This window comes from Taudactylus pleione, unplaced genomic scaffold (assembly GCF_031769625.1).
Source record: "Taudactylus pleione unplaced genomic scaffold, aTauple2 ptg000068l, whole genome shotgun sequence".
In the NCBI taxonomy this organism is placed as follows: Eukaryota; Metazoa; Chordata; class Amphibia; order Anura; family Myobatrachidae; genus Taudactylus; species Taudactylus pleione.
The window spans coordinates 3,336,740-3,356,012 of NW_028284470.1; the positions used below are offsets into that span (position 1 = coordinate 3,336,740).

A 19,273-nucleotide genomic window follows, 5' to 3' on the forward strand; every position below is an offset into this window, starting at 1 on the left:
TTTCCTTTTATTGTATAAAACATATTCCGAGCACTGTAAATAAATCGCCCCCTTCCCACAGTTCAAGCATGTTTCTTAGCCAGCCGCTGGCGTTTGAACTTCTTGTCCTTCCGCTTCACGCTGGCTTTGGGTAAAGGCGCCCGAGTCTCAATGGGCTGCGGCTTGTGCTCGGCTGGGGTGATGAAGATCTCCTCGGTGGGGTCGTGTGGAATAACCGCTTTCTCCTCGGTCCTCTTCATCTTCTGCAGCTCCTTCACTTGCTGCTTCTCTCGCACCTTCGCTGCCGTGGCCAACCGGATTATGCGCCGGTGCTGAAACAAAGAAGCTTTGTTACATAAATCGAACAAGAAGCAACATAAAGAAAATAAAGTATTTATAATCTGTTTTCCATCAATTCAATTCATTTTATTGGGTCCATTAAAATTACTACAATGGCTGCAGGCTTCTACGGTCAGAAATTACACTGTACAACAAATACTTTTCATTTGTTTCCTTTCTAAAAATAGTCCTACAGTACTAATAGTCCTACAGTACTAATAGTCCTACAGTACTAATAGTCCTACAGTACTAATAGTCCTACATCTCTAATAGTCCTACATCTCTAATAGTCCTACAGTACTAATAGTCCTACAGTACTAATAGTCCTACAGTACTAATAGTCCTACAGTACTAATAGTCCTACAGTACTAATAGTCCTACAGTACTAATAGTCCTACAGTACTAATAGTCCTACAGTACTAATAGTCCTACAGTACTAACAGTCATACATTACTAACAGTCCTACATTACTAATAGTCCTACAGTACTAATAGTCCTACAGTACTAATAGTCCTACATCTCTAATAGTCCTACATCTCTAATAGTCCTACATCTCTAATAGTCCTACAGTACTAATAGTCCTACAGTACTAATAGTCCTACATCTCTAATAGTCCTACATCACTAATAGTCCTACAGTACTAATAGTCCTACAGTACTAATAGTCCTACATCTCTAATAGTCCTACAGTACTAATAGTCCTACAGTACTAATAGTCCTACAGTACTAATAGTCCTACAGTACTAATAGTCCTACAGTACTAATAGTCCTACAGTACTAATAGTCCTACAGTACTAATAGTCCTACATTACTAATAGTCCTACAGTACTAATAGTCCTACAGTACTAATAGTCCTACAGTACTAATAGTCATACATTACTAACAGTCATACATTACTAACAGTCCTACATTACTAATAGTCCTACAGTACTAATAGTCCTACAGTACTAATAGTCATACATCTCTAATAGTCATACATCTCTAATAGTCCTACAGTACTAATAGTCCTACAGTACTAATAGTCCTACATCTCTAATAGTCCTACATCTCTAATAGTCCTACATCTCTAATAGTCCTACATCTCTAATAGTCCTACAGTACTAATAGTCCTACATCTCTAATAGTCCTACAGTACTAATAGTCCTACAGTACTAATAGTCCTACAGTACTAATAGTCCTACAGTACTAATAGTCCTACAGTACTAATAGTCCTACATTACTAATAGTCCTACATCTCTAATAGTCCTACAGTACTAATAGTCCTACAGTACTAATAGTCCTACAGTACTAATAGTCCTACAGTACTAATAGTCCTACAGTACTAATAGTCCTACATCTCTAATAGTCCTACAGTACTAATAGTCCTACAGTACTAATAGTCCTACAGTACTAATAGTCCTACAGTACTAATAGTCCTACATCTCTAATAGTCCTACATCTCTAATAGTCCTACAGTACTAATAGTCCTACAGTACTAATAGTCCTACATCTCTAATAGTCCTACAGTACTAATAGTCATACATCTCTAATAGTCATACATCTCTAATAGTCCTACATCTCTAATAGTCCTACATCTCTAATAGTCCTACAGTACTAATAGTCCTACAGTACTAATAGTCCTACAGTACTAATAGTCCTACAGTACTAATAGTCCTACAGTACTAATAGTCCTACAGTACTAATAGTCCTACAGTACTAATAGTCCTACATCTCTAATAGTCCTACAGTACTAATAGTCCTACAGTACTAATAGTCCTACAGTACTAATAGTCATACATCTCTAATAGTCCTACAGTACTAATAGTCCTACAGTACTAATAGTCCTACAGTACTAATAGTCCTACAGTACTAATATGAGGTCAAGAAAAATTAAAATGATTTCAGAATGTTTTTACTAGCTCTATTTTTTGAGCTACACTACTTGCACTATACTGTATGTACATTAGTAATATAGTCATAGTGAAAAGCTATTTTAAAATAATCTGATATTTTCTTGATAGAAAATAAATAACAGTTGTTTTAATTCAATCACAAATAAGAACACAAAACGAAACAAACATACAGCATCCGAAACAAACATACAGCATAGGAAAGTACTATATAATATAGTGGCCTATGCATGGGGGTGCTTTCTCTTTGCTTGTCGCTTGTCCTCCTCTTCTGGGGCCTCTCTTGTCACTGTCACCTCCCCTGATATCTTTGTTCCATTGCGGAAATGTCTTGGTGGAATCGCTCACTATGCTTGTCACTCAGTGCACCAGTTATCTTGTGTGGGTAATCCCGTGAATCGCATATATTTGAATAGGGGAGGGGACAAATAACTTATTCATTTAATTGGGTCATTAGGCCCCGCCCCCTCTGCGCGGAACGCAGATTGCTGGTAAGATTCTCTCCATTCTGCCCACTGCACTAGGAATACCCCTATATCGTCATAAATGGGCTATAGCTCGGAACTCAGAGCTAACAGAGTTTTAAATGTCATATTCATTCTTTGCATGCTGAAATCAATTAGAAGTAACTATTTTCATTGTTGTGCAGTGTTATTAGAAGTCAGCATTGTTTACAGGCTCAATGAGCTGAGGCTCGCTCAAACATGGCCGCTATAAATTCCTCCTGTGCCATTTAACACAGGACAGAAGTTTCTCCAGCTCTGTTCATTTCAGTGAGGGGCATTTATGACAACTGGAGCACAAGAAGCTGTAACATTGCTCAGAACAACAAGATCATTGATGTAATCATAGTGGAAAGGACTTCGCCAGTAGTAAAAATGGCGACTGTACCATGTTAGGAGACTGGTAGTGGGGGTTTTCATATAATGTGGGTCCTCCAAAACTGCCTTGGAAAATCTTGATGAGATTCAACACAAATCGAGGTCCGATTTCCACCAGCGATGCGTCTTCCTCTATAATCTGAAGAGAAAAATGAAGGTACATATTGAAAAAAAATAAAACGCAGACGCTATGGAAGATGGGTAATACAGGATAATAGTGATTATATAACAGACCACAAGGGATTAGTTACATACATAGTTAGATGCACTAGGGATTACTATTAGGAATAACTAGTATTTTAAAGGGTCATTTTACATTGAAAGAAAAAATAAGAAATTAAAATACTTTAAACAGACGCAGAGAATAACTGGAATCCCACTTCTCACACTTCTACAGTAAAGAGAGAACCGGAAGAAAAGCAAAAGATACGGGCTGTGGGGTAAATGTACAAAGCCTTGAAGAGAGAAAGTGTTAGCCGATCACCTCCTGTAATTTTTAAAACAGTATGTAAGGTGACAGGAGCTGATTGGTTGGTACTTTATATCTTTCCAAGGCTTAGTACATCTACCCCACTGTGTGTGTGAAGACCTTAGCGTGTCCTCAGCAGAAAGAGCTATGTGGCAATAAGGACAGAAAGCTGACACGCATTATACATAGGACTGGATACTTCAATAAAACACTGCACTAAAGACTTAAGCTTTAAGGAGTACCCGTCACCAGGGGGAACACGGGACTTACCTCAATATATAGTTAGTTATAAGCTGATAGAAAGGGGTTTTTTTTAAAAAGGGAATTTATATGAGTGTACAGCTATATATAAGCACATGGAACCTAACCCCTGCCAAGGTGTTATACTATGCAGGAACTTCCTTATACAGAAGAAAGCTAATTTTTCTTGACAACCAGCAGCTCAAAAAAACACCCCCGACAAAAGGTTGGCGTCCGCATGTTACATAAAGAACTGGAAATTAACATTATGCTACAGACCTGATAATTCCTGAACCAGATCCTCTTGTCGGCTACGGAGAAGGTGATTACATGGTCCACAAAGGGTTGGCTCTTCGGGTGATATCTCGGGGTTCCAAATATCTGCATGTAAGTATAGAGATAAGTGAAGGTCTGAGCGATCAGCTCCTGGCACTATGATCACAGAAATGCGGGATCAGCCATTACCTGTATAAAGAGTTCCTTTAGTAGTCCCAGGTATGGATCCCGATCAAATGCCTGCAAGGGAATGACATATCAGAGCAGCTCAGTATGAAGGAGCAGAAGTTACAAAAGGTCACACTGAGTGCCAGCTGCCATTGGACACACAGTTTGTATGACATACACTGAATGTTCTCAATGATGGGGAAATGGTCAGAAACCCCTTCCCCTTAAGGAGAGACCTGACTTGTTACCACAAATGACCACCCCTAAAAGTGTCTGAGAGATGCCACGGGAGGCTGTGTGTGCAGCAGGAATGAGAGCCGCTGTGTGTGCAGCAGGAATGAGGGAGGCTGTGTGTGCAGCAGGAATGAGGGAGGCTGTGTGTGCAGCAGGAATGAGGGAGGCTGTGTGTGCAGCAGGAATGAGGGAGGCTGTGTGTGCAGCAGGAATGAGGGAGGCTGTGTGTGCAGCAGGAATGAGGGAGGCTGTGTGTGCAGCAGGAATGAGGGAGGCTGTGTGTGCAGCAGGAATGAGGGAGGCTGTGTGTGCAGCAGGAATGAGAGCCGCTGTGTGTGCAGCAGGAATGAGAGCCGCTGTGTGTGCAGCAGGAATGAGAGCCGCTGTGTGTGCAGCAGGAATGAGAGCCGCTGTGTGTGCAGCAGGAATGAGAGCCGTTATACATAAAGACATCTGACTTTTTGAGCAAGGCTGCAGTGAAACATCACACTGAGGCGTCGTCGTGTACCGACCACCACTCACAACTCCAGAACTAGTGACTCTGAACTCTATCTTTAATGCAGCTCTCTTGGCCTAAACTCAGATCTTTTAGCAGTGACAAGACATCATACTCATGGGAACTGCGGCAGGCATAACAGATTATATAATAATAATAATAATAATATAATCTGCAGGCTGTAGATCTATTTGTTAGGCTGGTTTACTGCAAGTTCTTTATGCCGTTTTGGAGCTGGGATAGAGACTGTACAATGGAATCAATAGCGCAATTACCTCATTTGTGCAATATACATACAGTACAGCACAGGGCTCAAGGTGGGAATTTAGAGGTGGGGGTGTGGAGATTTGAATCCCCCCCCACACTTCTCCCTCGCACTCCCTACACCACTGTTTATCTCTCTCACCCCCCCCCAATTTATAACCAATTCCCTCTTACACCCTCCTCTCTCCAATTCCCTCTGACCTCTCTCTAGTTACGCGGGAACGGAGCCAGAAGCATCGGGTAACAGGGCCCAGCTGTACTGCAGATTAAAGTCAGCACCAGCCGCCAGCCAATCCCAGCTCACAGACGGCCCAGCCCGCCAATCAATAGAAAGGAAGGCTTTTTAAATCCGGCACCAGCCGCGAGCCAATGAGAAGCTACCACTTGGCTGGCGGACAATGCTTACTTTAAACTGCAGTGCAGCTGGGTCCAGATGCTCCCGGCACCGCGCCAGCGCCGCCGATAGAGATGTGTCCCTGGAGGGTTCAAGCGCTGGGATCCGATACTCTGTGCCAGCGCTGACACATTCTCTCCTGCGGCAAAAATTAGGGGTCCTACTACGGTATACCGCCCCACTTCGACCACTGGTATAGCATGACTAACAAACAATAACGGTATTATAAAATTAGATTAGATGAAAGGTAGAATAAAATTATTAGATACTGACCGGATGAAAGGAGAGTAGAGGGCGTGAGCCTTTCAGACAGTTTCCAGTCATCTTCAGCTCTGCCAGTGTATGAACTAGAATGGTAAATCATATTTTATAAGCACAGGACACAGGTGAGCTCCTGAGACAGCAGAAACGACATGCACTGCCCTCTAGTGGTGTAAAGTAGACTTTACACCTTCCCCTGCAATAAACATCCATGAAGATTGTTTTCTGGATCTTACAACGTATTACTTAGTTATTTATATAGTGCACACATTAAGCAGTGCATTGCAGAATATTTGGTCGTTCACATCAGTCCCTGTCCCAGTGTGGTTTATAATCTATTTTCCTTATCACAAGTATACACTATGGTAAATTAAAGTCACAACATATTTACAACATACTTCCAAGTAGCAGACTTACTATTCTGAACCAGGAACTTTGCAGATGGCCCCTCGGGGGAGTTTGATAACCTAAATTATAGGAAATACATATTAACGAGCACGAAATAAGAACCCTAATAAAGAGGCATTTCCCTGAGTGTGTACTTACCACATATACAAGTCCTGCTTTTTCTTTGCTTCAAAATAAATACATTTGTTGCAGTTTTTCATTTCACAGACCTGCACCCAAGACAAGCACACATCAGAAATAGGGCAGACACACATTGCATTCTTATGTCATCTACATTTCTCCAATTACACGCATCATCCTCTGACAACCATCTTCACGTGCAGCTGTCCACGCCAGCCTATGCCTCACAGCTATGTGATTGCACAGTACAGTAAGGGTGTGCAGCTGCCAGCACCAGCCTCTTCCTCACAGCTATGTGACTGCACAGTACAGTAAGGGTGTGCAGCTGCCAGCACCAGCCTCTTCCTCACAGCTATGTGACTGCACAGTACATTAAGGGTGTGCAGCTGCCAGCACCAGCCTCTTCCTCACAGCTATGTGACTGCACAGTACAGTAAGGGTGTGCAGCTGTCAGCACCTGTCTCTTCCTCACAGCTACGTGACTGCACAGTACAGTAAGGGTGTGCAGCTGTCAGCGCCTGTCTCTTCCTCACAGCTACGTGACTGCACAGTACAGTAAGGGTGTGCAGCTGCCAGCACCAGCCTCTTCCTCACAGCTATGTGACTGCACAGTACATTAAGGGTGTGCAGCTGCCAGCACCAGCCTCTTCCTCACAGCTATGTGACTGCACAGTACAGTAAGGGTGTGCAGCTGCCAGCACCAGCCTCTGCCTCACAGCTATGTGACTGCACAGTACAGTAAGGGTGTGCAGCTGCCAGCGCCAGTCTCTTCCTCACAGCTATGTGACTGCACAGTACAGTAAGGGTGTGCAGCTGTCAGCGCCTGTCTCTTCCTCACAGCTATATGACTGCACAGTACAGTAAGGGTGTGCAGCTGTCAGCACCAGCCTCTTCCTCACAGCTATGTGACTGCACAGTACAGTAAGGGTGTGCAGCTGCCAGCACCAGACTCTGCCTCACAGCTATGTGACTGCACAGTACAGTAAGGGTGTGCAGCTGCCAGCGCCAGTCTCTTCCTCACAGCTATGTGACTGCACAGTACAGTAAGGGTGTGCAGCTGCCACCGCCAGTCTCTTCCTCACAGCTATGTGACTGCACAGTACATTAAGGGTGTGCAGCTGCCAGCACCAGCCTCTTCCTCACAGCTATGTGACTGCACAGTACAGTAAGGGTGTGCAGCTGTCAGCGCCTGTCTCTTCCTCACAGCTACGTGACTGCACAGTACAGTAAGGGTGTGCAGCTGTCAGCGCCTGTCTCTTCCTCACAGCTACGTGACTGCACAGTACAGTAAGGGTGTGCAGCTGCCAGCACCAGCCTCTTCCTCACAGCTATGTGACTGCACAGTACATTAAGGGTGTGCAGCTGCCAGCACCAGCCTCTTCCTCACAGCTATGTGACTGCACAGTACAGTAAGGGTGTGCAGCTGCCAGCACCAGCCTCTGCCTCACAGCTATGTGACTGCACAGTACAGTAAGGGTGTGCAGCTGCCAGCGCCAGTCTCTTCCTCACAGCTATGTGACTGCACAGTACAGTAAGGGTGTGCAGCTGTCAGCGCCTGTCTCTTCCTCACAGCTATATGACTGCACAGTACAGTAAGGGTGTGCAGCTGTCAGCACCAGCCTCTTCCTCACAGCTATGTGACTGCACAGTACAGTAAGGGTGTGCAGCTGCCAGCACCAGCCTCTGCCTCACAGCTATGTGACTGCACAGTACAGTAAGGGTGTGCAGCTGCCAGCGCCAGTCTCTTCCTCACAGCTATGTGACTGCACAGTACAGTAAGGGTGTGCAGCTGCCAGCGCCAGTCTCTTCCTCACAGCTATGTGACTGCACAGTACAGTAAGGGTGTGCAGCTGTCAGCGCCTGTCTCTTCCTCACAGCTATGTGACTGCACAGTACAGTAAGGGTGTGCAGCTGCCAGCACCAGCCTCTGCCTCACAGCTATGTGACTGCACAGTACAGTAAGGGTGTGCAGCTGCCAGCGCCAGTCTCTTCCTCACAGCTACGTGACTGCACAGTACAGTAAGGGTGTGCAGCTGCCAGCACCAGCCTCTGCCTCACAGCTATGTGACTGCACAGTACAGTAAGGGTGTGCAGCTGCCAGCGCCAGTCTCTTCCTCACAGCTACGTGACTGCACAGTACAGTAAGGGTGTGCAGCTGCCAGCACCAGCCTCTGCCTCACAGCTATGTGACTGCACAGTACAGTAAGGGTGTGCAGCTGCCAGCACCAGCCTCTGCCTCACAGCTATGTGATTGCACAGTACAGTAAGGGTGTGCAGCTGCCAGCGCCAGTCTCTTCCTCACAGCTACGTGACTGCACAGTACAGTAAGGGTGTGCAGGTGTCAGCGCCTGTCTCTTCCTCACAGCTATGTGACTGCACAGTACAGTAAGGGTGTGCAGCTGTCAGCCTCTTCCTCACAGCTATGTGATTGCACAGTACAATAAGGGTGTGCAGCTGTCTGTGCCAGCCTCTTCCTCACAGCTATGTGATTGCACAGTACAGTAAGGGTATGCAGCTGTCTGTGCCAGCCTCTTCCTCACAGCTATGTGACTGCACAGTACAGTAAGGGTGTGCAGCTGCCAGCACCAGCCTCTTCCTCACAGCTGTGACTGCACAGTACAGTAAGGGTCTGCAGCTGCCAGCACCAGCCTCTTCTTCACAGCTATGTGACTGCACAGTACAGTAAGGGTGTGCAGCTGCCAGTGCCAGTCTCTTCCTCACAGCTATGTGACTGCACAGTACAGTAAGGGTGTGCAGCTGTCAGCCTCTGCCTCACAGCTATGTGACTGCACAGTACAGTAAGGGTGTGCAGCTGCCAGCACCAGCCTCTTCCTCACAGCTATGTGATTGCACAGTACAGTAAGGGTGTGCAGCTGCCAGCGCCAGTCTCTTCCTCACAGCTGTGTGACTGCACAGTACAGTAAAGGTGTGCAGCTGCCAGCGCCAGCCTCTTCCTCACAGCTGTGTGACTGTACAGTACAGTAAAGGTGTGTAGCTGTCAGCGCCAGCATCTCCTCCCGGCAACCTGCTCAACAGGCTTTCTGGATGTGGGCTGGCCTGGTCAGCAGTCAGAGGCTGAACCACTAAGAGGCCTGGATGAGCATCTCTGCTGAGCGGAATGGATGCAACATCACGCCACACATACAAGGGGAGGCTGGGAGCCACTCATGAGCCAAAAGGATGCTAGGAGCCGGACGCTGTTTCCGAGGTAGGCCTGTATCCTTTAAATGCAAGGGATGATTTTTATTTCCGGCCCTGCCCTGGGTACGTCATACACCTGCAGGCATTATAGAAAAATTGAATGGCAGTAGCATTAGTGGCACATACCTCATTTATAACAAACAATTTATCTTTCCGATCCATTTTCGAATCTGAAAGAACAACACAAACGGTATAAGAGTGGAGGAAATACATTTTCTACTTCAGGGTCCATAGGGGGTCCACAGGGTTGACCTTGGGGTATAGGTTGGGAACCAAATCCGGGCACCACGCAGTTAAAGCTTTTAGCTCCCAGGATGCACTTGGGTCCACTCTCCCTATAACCCCGCCCCCCAGCCAGAGGCACCTCAGTTTAAGTTGGTGCCCGGCCGGAGTCGGGTCACCGTTACTGCAGGGGGGCTGCTTAGCAGCCCCTAAGCTTAAAAGAGTTTTATTTTATTATTTTTTTTTTTACTACTCTTCAGAGCGGCAGCATCAGACTGTCCAATGGACGTCTGAGCTGCCGCCCCTACACCCCGCCGGCGCTGCGACGCCAGTACAGATCTGGGGATCGCAGCGGGACCCCAGAGTCTGTACTAGCCGGGCTCTGGAGGAATCCCTGGGCTGCTGCCGGATCGACGGGGACAGGTAAGTCGCGTGGTCACCGCTTGCGGTGACCCGCGTGTACATGCAGCCTTATGCCTCCGGTCTCTGGGGACAGACCGGAGGCGCTAGCGGTGGCGGCGGGCTCCCCCTCCATGGAGGCATACCCCGCGTGTCCACAGCCCACCAGGGATTATAGCGGCAGCGGGAGCCGGCATCCCGGGGGGTTAATTGCTAGCCAGGGGAGGAAGCCTTCCCTGTCTAGCGGCTCCTCCCCTCAGCTCAGCGCGCCTTTCAATAATACAGTCTGGCGTCGCTGAGCTGCTTCCTCCGCGGGCCACGCTTCTTCTGAGGTCTCCAGCGGCCATTTTCTCTCTGTGGTGCTGCAGAACTCCTAGGATGTCAGTGAGCCCAGTCCCCCTGCGTGCCTGGCCATTTTGGGTGAGTGTACACAGCGCTATAGCCTTCCCAGACACTGAATCTGGGCAGTTGAATGTAGCGACATTGTGCAGTATATTATATGTCATGCTTATGTATGTATATATATTTTTCTGCATTGTATGTGACTTATGCTAGTGCTGACTGTCTGCTTTTTCTCTCACCTGTCAGTGTATATCTATCCCTTTTCTTTATCTGCCCTAATACAGGTGTACCTGGGGTGGTTCTGAGACCTCACATATATATATTTGTTAATATCTGTGAGGTTTGTCACATACTGTTGCGTGCTGCACGTTGCCATATTTTAGATGGAACTGTGAGTTGCGTACGCTGATAATGGGTTCCTGCAGCTAATCTTAGCGTCAGTCAGGACCGGTATGGCGCTGCTTAATATTTCCGTCAAGATAGTCAGATATATCTGACCAGGAGATTGCACACGATACTGCACCCATTATTGCTATCCTGCAAGTCATAGCCTGCAGGAATTAGTGCGGAGGATTTTAACTCAGAAAGGTTTACGTATGCGGCACCATCTGGTGCCGGGCCCCTTGCACGACCCCCTTAAAGGGCGTTGTTTCTCAGGATCCTCTCCTTTGAGGATCGCCGGGCGGGCCCCATTGTCGTCACTCGCTTGGAGTTACTTCACCATACTGCCCTTTTGAACTCGGGGTATCTCGCAATTTCTTGCAATTTACCCCTGTGTCACAGACTATCGCTCCCTGCCGGGGTTTTTCACAGTACATGAATTACCTCCGATACCACATCGGTCTGTCATTCCCCTTGCAGGGATTACCACAACGGCCACCCTGGTGGATGTCGTTTTATACGAAATACTAATTGGCGTGATATACGCCCTGTGGTTACTGACCAGTGGCTCTGCCGTGAACTGGATGGTATATTCGGCTCTTTCCCTCTCACATGGGGGGGAGCCGATCTCAAGTATTATTATCCCTGCTTTGGGGCTGGTAGCCAGGCTCATTCTGGATATAGAGAATGTCGATCCTGCACCAGTATCATACATCTCCCGTTTTCTGCCCAGCGGGTGGATCTCATAGCGGGAGTCTGGCTGTCCCCAGATACGAGGAGTCACAAAGGCCTCCTGTTTCCCATTCCCTGAGGGTCCTCACAAGTAATGGAAATCCCCTTCTGGGATGGATTTGTATGTTAATCATCGGGTTACAGGCATTAATACGCCTCCCATCCCGGCCTGGACGAATTTTACGGATCCGTAGGTGGTAACTTTGCCTGAAATCAATGTACTCGTTTTCAGGGCCTGTTGCCCGTCCTACCATGGCCATCGCAGGGTGATGCTTTTGTGACGTTTTTCCCCTCCAACACGTCTGAGGTTCAAATATCTTTTGCCGCTCACATAAAATATGCAGTGGTCATATGTGGGATTACCTCATGGGATGCCGGTCTTCTAACTTTCAGGGTTTCGGCGGCGTCTGTATCCGCCGCAGTACCCTATGGCTGCGTTATGGGAAAGCAGAGGTGCACACTCCTTCCAGGGGGAAGTTCTTGTTTGGTCCTGACCTTGACAAGATCGTTGCATCATTGGCAGTATCACTAATGGGGAGATACCGTCTTTAGCTACTCCCACTACATTCGGACTAACTCTGTTAAGTCTTTTTGTCCTCAGGGTCAGCCTAAAGGCCTGTTTTTTCCTAGGCTGTCGGCCTCCACGGGGGCCACCATATCCAGTACCGAGCAGTCCTGGACTTCCGGACGACCCTGTTTCTACACCTGAGGATATACCCTCAGCCTGACGGGACAGGTCTACATCTGGGGAATTTCCAGAGTGAGGTACTGATTCTCAACGGCCTCTCATTGCTCATGCAGCCTCCTCACAGGCATTGTTACACGGGCCCTTCTTCAGAACTGATCAGGGCCTTACAATCCCAGAAAGCTATACAGTCTTTGTGGTAAGCAGAGCTATTTCGGCCAACCTCACTATCTCAGTGAGGGACTGGTTGTTCTACTTTCTTTTTGGGGCGGTGACCGACTGGTCCTCCTTTGCCTATACTCTGTCTCAAATCCCTGAATCAGATTCCAACGGTGCCTTGACTCAGGTGGAATCGTCCATGCTCCATCATCCGATGTTTGGAACCTGGGGATTTTATGGTATATCCGAGTATTCAGGATACGTACCTACGGGTACATACAGAGCCCTCTCATCAGCATGGGTTCAGGTTTGCTGTGCCACAGCAACACTTGTAAGTTTCGGGCTCTGCCTTTTGGGGCTGTCCTCAACTCCACCGGGGTTTACCAGCTTTATGGATTTTCTGACAGTTCACCTGTTCAGTGTATCCGAATGCTCCTTTCTCTGGACGGTCTCCTACTTTTAGCAGGATCACCAAGGTACTTTACCGCCAGGTCAGGATAACCGGGGCTTCTTCTCGTCACAGAAAAGTCCTCCCTGCATCCCTCACAGGGTTTTCTTCATCTGGGAGCACTGCTGGATTCTCAGAATCTGAGAATTTTTCTGGCGTAAGACAAGATCTCCACTCTTCAACTTCGAGTGTGCGGATATCTACGCAGTCGACATATGTCATTACTCTTTGTGATGCGCGGTCTACCAGAGTGTCTACCTTTTGGTAGGGTGGAATGTGCTCAGTTCCATTCCAGGCCTTGCCATAATTGACTCCCCTCCAGATGGATCGAGTTTTTTTCCATCGGATCGCTGTTCGAACGATGATACTTTCTACGGAGGCGAGTTGGTCTCTGTCCGGGTGGCTATGGCCATCTCGTCCAGGGTGTTCTTTGCTAAAGACAGTGTCTGGTCCGCATTCATTTCGGGGCAGTTGGACGTCTGTCGCTTCTGCCCTGCCACTTACCTTGTTGATACTTTAAGCTGTCTTGGACTTTCACTCTGGCCTAACCCATTTGTCACGGTAAACCTGAATAGGTTCAGTCCGACAGTGTCACAACAGTGGCTTCCATCTAGGCAACACTGGTAGTTGGGTGGCAATGTTAGGAATGTCACCCATTCTGACATAGTCCAAGGGTCTTCTCCTGGCCAACTCTGCGGTGTTTATTCCCGGAGCTCTCCATTGGGAAGCGGGCTTCCTCAGCCGTCACGGCGTGCATCCCGGGGACTAGTCTCTTCTCCAAGAGAGGTTTCAACTCCTGGTGAGCAGAGGGGGCCTCCCTGAGGGGATTGATCCCCATGGCCTTCTGACTCGATCACACATTACCGGTGTTACAGTCCAGCTCTAGGAGTACTGAAGCTACCTTCAGTGACTCTTTGTCAGTGAAGTGGTCCTTCCACTTTGTGTACCTGTGTCCTCCGGTCTCCCTTCTTCCTCGAGGTCTTCGGAAGTTTAATTCGAGACGGAGGGGCTTTCCTTCTGGGGGCTCCAGGTCGTCCCAGACATCACTGGTACTAAGATTTTCGGAGTCTCCTCCTCGATGCTCCGTTCCTACTGCTTCACTATCTGGACCTGTTGTCTCAGGGTCCTTGTTTTTCCCTGGATCTGGATCGCTTGTCTTTAACTGCGCCCCTACTGTGGTCCTCGGGCTTCCCTGGCTCTGTCTTCATTGAGATGTTTAGAGCAGATAGGCCAGACTTTGCTGGGATCTGCCACGGACTGTGGCATACATAATTCTTATGGTATCGTACCTGTCGATACGATCCTCCGGTGTCCAGGATTTCCAGATATTCTGGCATTCCTTCCAGCTGGCTTGGGTTTCACCCTTGGCCTGGCCTTCCTGACAGTGCGGATCTCTACACTGTCGGTATGGTTAAGATATGGAATTGCTCCGCTCTGGTATCCAGTTCATCCTTTGGAGTGTTTTCTGGATTATGTCTCCACTTGTCCTCCCTAGGGACTCCTGGGGAGTTAGTAGTGGTTCTTTGTTCCCTCCGGGGACAGTCAATGGAACCGCTGGTTGTGATAGCCATTACATGGTCTATTGTTTAAGCTCTCTCTCTCTCTCTCTCAGGGTGTTTAAATCAACCAGGAGAGTGTCTGAATGGGGAGCGTTCTCATGTGGCTCCCTCTTCTGGAGGGCATCATGTCAGGGTGTGAGTTGCTCTCGCCCTGTGTTTCTTCTTAAAGTGGTTTTTAGGTTCCATATTATTCTGGAACTTATGGTATGGCCATTCAGTTCCCAGTCCTCTCGGCTGTTGTGGCCTCATGGACTGTGGTCCGGCCTCTTTGGCTTTATGTGATCCGTTCAAGTTCCTTATGGTAAGCGGACTCCTTATTGGTGGTCTGCGGTTTCTGGTTTTAACAGGAAACGATGGCCGGCCTATAATGAAATGTTGACTGGATGGCCTCGTATGTCTTCCTCAGGGGCCTACCCATGGGTGGGCATTTCTGTCGTTGAGGCTTGTTTTTTTCTCGGGCCGTGTAACCCTCGTGGGCGGCTCGTCGTGGCGCCTCGGCTGTTTTGCCTTACTAGGTGTCCACGTGGTCTTCTGTCCATACCTTTTTAAGGTTCTAGGCATTGGTTTCCTTTGCCTCTCAGGATGCTTCCTTTTTGGCGACGGATTCTCCTCTCAGCACAGGAGCGTCCCCACCCTTGGTTGAACTGCTTTGGGACATCCCCAAGGTCAACCCTGTGGACCCCCTATGGACCCTGAAGTAGAAAACAAGAGATATGGTAAGAACTTACCTTTGTTATCTCTGTTTCTACGAAGTCCATAGGGTCCACAGGGCGCCCGCCCTGACGCACCTGGCTTCATATGGGCTGTGTTACTGGTCACCGGCTTCCCGTCTCCTTTTCTGTGAGTATGGTTCTAGAGTGTTCCAGTTTTCTCTCTCTTTTTCTCTCCTCCTCCGGCCTTTGGCTACTTACAATCTGAGGTGCCTCTGGCTGGGGGGCGGGGTTATAGGGAGAGTGGACCCAAGTGCATCCTGGGAGCTAAAAGCTTTAACTGCGTGGTGCCCGGATTTGGTTCCCAACCTATACCCCAAGGTCAACCCTGTGGACCCTATGGACTTCGTAGAAACAGAGATAACAAAGGTAAGTTCTTACCATATCTCTTGTTTTCCGTATTATAGGTAGATGTCTGGATAATTAAAGAGTTGTCACTACTAACAGTTCTATAATAGAAGTTCCCATGCTAAAGAGAATATAATCACTCTGAGCAGTGAAGAAGCGTTAACACGAATCTCTGACCCGTGAATTTCCCAGTTATAATTTTAAAAACAGAATTGCTTTAGCCAGTTTCATATGTGATCTAAAACATTCTTACATCTTATGACTGAACAATAACCAACATAAAACAAAATTAATGCAGGTTACATATGCTTAGACTGCATGGATAATGGTGAATAAAGTCTAATGGGACAAGTACATTAGTCTTTACTCTAGCACCCTGCACCTGTCACAACCCGTGCAGTTCCTCTCTCCTGCCTGGGGTGTCGATCTCTGCCCTGGTGCTTCTAGTACACTCAGCTGATGCATCAAACTGCTGAGATTAAGCAGTTTGTGTGCTAGAAGCACCAGAGCAGAGAGCGAGACACCCCAGGCTGAAAAGAGGAACTGCATGGGTAGGGTGCTAGATGGAGCACTAGTACATGTTGCACATTAGTCCCTGCATTTCTTCCACCTCAATAAAATACAGACATGTTCCAGAACTGGATGTTGCATTCCCACCTTAAATAACCTCTTCTGTTGGCTTTAAGCGCTGACTGGGGACCCAGAGGCTGTTTATCACCATCAGGCTGTACTAGGGTGGTGCAGCCGGTGCCGCTGCACAGAGCGCAACAGCCCTGAGGGCGGAACCTGCCGCCCACCGCAATCACTATACACAGGGCAAGTGGCAACTGCTTTGTTTTAATAAAGGTGCGGTGCAGTGACAGCAGGTCCCCCGGCAGCACGGGAGGGCAGGTCCTTGCAGTTATCTAGCAGGGGACTATGTGAACTGCCGGCATCCTTTGCATCAGTCAAAGGACGTTCCGCAGGGGCTGCTGGGAAATGTAGTCCCTTCCACCTCTGTGACTACATTTCCCAGCAGCCCCTGCGGAACGTCCTTTGCCTGATGCAATGGATGTTGGGTGGCTGATGTAGTCGGGGACAGGCAGGGACCAGCTGCATGGATTGATATATACAAGAGCAGCAGGTCTCTCTTCAGTGAGCTCCCGTCTGGCCACCTCTCTCTTCTCCTGCATGCAGAGACTCGGCAGTGCTCATGGTAAGTACTGACAACAGCAACTCCCCAGCAGTGCTTCTGTTTCCCCCTGCTGATAATTCTGTCATGTGTATATGGATGTGCTGAGGCTACATGTGTGTGTTTGTATGTATCTGTGCTGAACCTACCTATGTATCTATGTTTGTTTACTGAGAGTGCATGGTGTGTGCTGAGAGTGTATGTTGTGTGCATGTCTGTTGAGAGTGTATGTTGTGTGCATGTCTGTTGAGAGTGTATGTTGTGTGCATGTCTGTTGAGAGTGTATGTTGTGTGCATGTCTGTTGAGAGTGTATGTCGGGTGCATGTCAGTCTGCTGAAAGTGCATGGTGTGTGCTGAGACTGCATGGTGTGTGTGTATGCATATGTGCTGAGGTTACAGAGACTACATATGTGTGTGTTAGTGTTCCCTCTAGCTCCGGCGGGAGGCAGGGCGCCGGAGCTAGAGAGGGCATGCCCGTGCGCGCGCCCGAGAAGGGGGCGTGGTCATCGGAAAAGGGGGCGTGTCTATAAGACGCGTCCCCTTTTCGGCACTCTTGGGGGCGTGCCCGGCACTTACGGACACGCCGGGCATCCCCCAAGCCCTGCAGACAGGGAGAATAGATGCCGGGCGCATGCGCCCGGCGTCTATTCTCCGATGGTGACAGGGTCACCGCATGTTTCTCCACCCGCGGGACACTGCGTCCCGCGGGTGAGAACGGCTCCCGCAGGCTGTGAGGGCAGGTTGCTTTTTGCCCTCCTAGCGGGAACGCTACGTGTGCCGTGACAAAGTCAGTCCATAAATCTGTGCCTTCTGGCTGGAGCAGTCATTCCACGCACACAGTGAACCCAGCATAACAGATACTGAAAAAGTAAAAATAAAAATGATGTTCCATTTATGTTTATTTATTTTTTTGGGGGGAGGGGGGCACCAATGCTCTTTCTCGCACAGGGCACCAAAATTACTAGCTATGGTTCTGAGGCTGTAAGAAGAGCAGCTCTAACATTCAATGAAACAGAGGCAGGAAATGGCACCTTCATTATGCATCTCATTTCAGTGGCTTTATCTGTGACCATTAGTGAAAGTAACCAAAGGGAATACCCTTAGCCTACACTTTTGGGTCTCTCTAATAACATGTGTAGCGTGATCATGCAGTGTTCGGTACTTGTGTACTTTACGGACTCATTGCAGAGAGAACCCAATGAATGTTTTAAATGGTACTTGTGTACTTTACATACACAAGTAACGAAAGCTGTCCCCACCTAAAGAAGAGAGTTGTCCCCGCGCGGGTTCTCCCCACCTAAAGAAAAAGTTGTCAGCTCGCTCACCACAAGGTTATATTCCCCCTCTATGCCCTCTTGGATGGTAGAGAATGATGCTTGACAATGGCTGCTGACGTCAGGCTCCTCTTCGTGAAGGGGATTTAAGGTGACCATACATCTGACCGGTATTTCCGTGATCCTGCGACGTGATCGAAAATGCTGATCTGCCGGGTGGAAACACCGGCCAACCAACATCGATGTTCAGCGATCCTGCGACGGATCGCTAAATGTCCGATTTGACGATCACGATCATTTTTTGATCGCGATCGTCAAATCGGGAAAATCCAATATGTTGGATTTCTGCGATCCCACGATGCCGGGTTGCAGCATCGCGGCAATCCATCGCTGATGGATGGGCCCCATTAGACATTACTATGATTGATAACAATGAGAGTAGGACACTTGGGTTCTCTCTGCAAGGAGTCCGTAAAGTACACAAGTACCCAGTGTTCTCCCAGGAACTTCCCCGAGTCCCCTGATTACAGTTGTACTGTAAGTAGCAGATTAATTTGTCTGCATGCCGGTGCTTTCTGGGATGGACAGTGAGTGGCTCCGGCGTACACAACCCCACGGTATACAGACTGTTGCGGGAGAGTAGTGAGGACTTACCTGCTTTAGAGTGCGGCATCAACGTTCTCAGGTCCTGCATCAAATGTCTGGTGCGGAAATTGATGCCACGGGAAGAGAATATGAGCACCCGCTCCTTGTTCTTCCATTTCCCCTACAACCACAGCAATAGAAGGATTACACACTGCACTCTCCATCCACAGGGACCTTGTGCTTACTATACAGGCAGCGGCTGCCTTACCCAGACCAGCACTTCATTGTGTGTGTGTATGTATGTATGTATATATATATATATATATATATATAAATAACACCATGTTTCCTCCAGCTGTTCTTGAGCTGTGATGATCCCCACAACTGCGAGGTCATCCTGTCTGACTCTTACCTCCGACACCGGGGCCGGGATGGTAAACTCCTCCCCAGCAGAGGCAGCTGCCTCCGTCCCGACTTCGTTCTTTTCTAGTTTCGCCTTCTTGCCCTGGGGAGCAGCCCGGGCATCGGAGCCACGTTTTCTCCGGTGCGCCGCCATCTTTCTTTCCCCCCGGAAGCTGCTCAGTGATCTGTCTATCCCACACGCCGAACTCGATGATTCTTCGGTCGGTGTGTGATTCA

General features: G+C 48.2%; 1 protein-coding gene across 1 annotated transcript; it reads right to left on the reverse strand.

Annotated features, from left to right (window-relative positions):
* BRIX1 (biogenesis of ribosomes BRX1) lies at window positions 1–19,273 on the reverse strand. The gene is made up of 10 exons (XM_088466965.1): window positions 19,047–19,273; window positions 18,704–18,815; window positions 9,745–9,788; window positions 6,436–6,506; window positions 6,307–6,356; window positions 5,902–5,975; window positions 4,262–4,312; window positions 4,076–4,177; window positions 3,098–3,226; window positions 1–311 (listed from the first exon to the last, which is right to left on the reverse strand). The coding sequence occupies exons 1-10, from the start codon at window positions 19,188–19,190 to the stop codon at window positions 63–65; spliced, it is 1,026 nt and encodes a 341-aa protein (XP_088323091.1). The 5' UTR covers window positions 19,191–19,273; the 3' UTR covers window positions 1–62.